This window comes from Callorhinus ursinus, unplaced genomic scaffold, assembly GCF_003265705.2.
Source record: "Callorhinus ursinus isolate GAN/ISIS: 27379988/994484 unplaced genomic scaffold, GSC_fseal_2.0 scaffold11799, whole genome shotgun sequence".
NCBI lineage: Eukaryota > Metazoa > Chordata > Mammalia > Carnivora > Otariidae > Callorhinus > Callorhinus ursinus.
In genome coordinates, this window is record NW_027408849.1 from 1 (window position 1) to 1,263 (window position 1,263).

At 57.0% G+C, this 1,263-nt stretch overlaps 1 protein-coding gene across 1 annotated transcript; it reads left to right on the top strand.

Moving 5' to 3' along the window:
- Positions 1-184: 184 nt before the first annotated feature.
- LOC141372371 (voltage-dependent N-type calcium channel subunit alpha-1B-like) lies at positions 185-1,246 on the top strand (the record flags this gene model as incomplete). Its single annotated transcript, XM_073890853.1, has 3 exons — positions 185-386; positions 669-833; positions 1,136-1,246. Coding segments are annotated over 3 exons (478 nt in total), but the record flags the coding sequence as incomplete, so codon positions are not given.
- Positions 1,247-1,263: the final 17 nt, after the last annotated feature.

Genomic DNA, 1,263 nt, shown 5'->3' on the forward strand with positions numbered 1-1,263 from the left:
GGTAGTCTACCTCAGGAGACTGCGGTCCTGGGGAGCGGGCTGGGGTCCGCAGTGTTGAGCATCCCCTTCCTCTTGCCATCTCTGGGCTCAGATATGCAAGCCTCACCTGTGATACAGGTCTTGACTTTCCCATGACTCTTTCCTCAGTGGTCCCCCTGACAGTTGGTGTTTGCCCTTGGTGCAGGGTCCTGCAACACTCTGTGGCCGCCACCTATGAGGAGCAGGGCCCAAGCCCTGGGTACCGCATGGAGCTGTCCATCTTCTACGTGGTCTACTTCGTGGTCTTCCCCTTCTTCTTCGTCAACATCTTTGTGGCCTCGATCATCATCACCTTCCAGGTGCAGGGGGAAAAGTTGATGTCTGAATGCAGCCTGGAGAAGAACGAGGTGGGTGGCTCCCTCTTCTGCCCCATGTGCACGTGTGCATTGGATGCTCTGCTGGGCTCCCCTGATGGGCAGCATGGGCAGAACCACTGGAGTTCCCTTCCGCATGGGACTCGCTTATCACCGCATAGCTGGTGGCCAGCACAGGGTCAGGGAGAGACCGAGTGTGGCTGGTCAGGGCTGCCTGCGAGGATGGAAGAGACAGGTGTGGGGTGCAGTGGGTGCTGCACTGTGGGGTTCCCCCCAACCCCACCATGTTCTCAGTGCTCCTTTGTCCCTGGGCAGAGGGCTTGCATCGACTTCGCCATCAGCGCCAAGCCCCTGACGCGGTACATGCCCCAGGACAAGCAGTCATTCCAGTACAAGACATGGACATTTGTGGTCTCGCCTCCCTTCAAGTACTTCATCATGGCCATGATCGCCCTCAACACAGTAGTGCTAATGATGAAGGTAAGTTGGCCCAGCACGGGGGACAGTGGGTACCAGCTGGGGTGTGTGTGAGAGAGAGAGAGAGAGAAGCATCGTTGCAGCTGATCACGTCCTGGTCAGCATGAGATGCCTATAGAAGCCCAGTGCCCTGGGTTCTTTGTGGGCTGAAATGGTGAGAGTGTCCTGGGAGAAAACGGGGAGAGCAGGGACGGGTATCCCTACCCTGGGCAGGCGTGGAGTTCTCTCTGCTCTGGCAGGAGGTCAAGGCTGGGGTGTCTTGGGCCAGCGGAACCTGCAGCCAATGGCACTTATTCCCCGTGCAGTTCTATGACGCACCATATGAATATGAGCTAATGTTGAAATGCCTGAACATTGTGTTCACATCCATGTTCTCCATGGAATGCGTGCTGAAGATCATCGCTTTTGGGGTGCTGGTAGGTGCTTTGGCTCC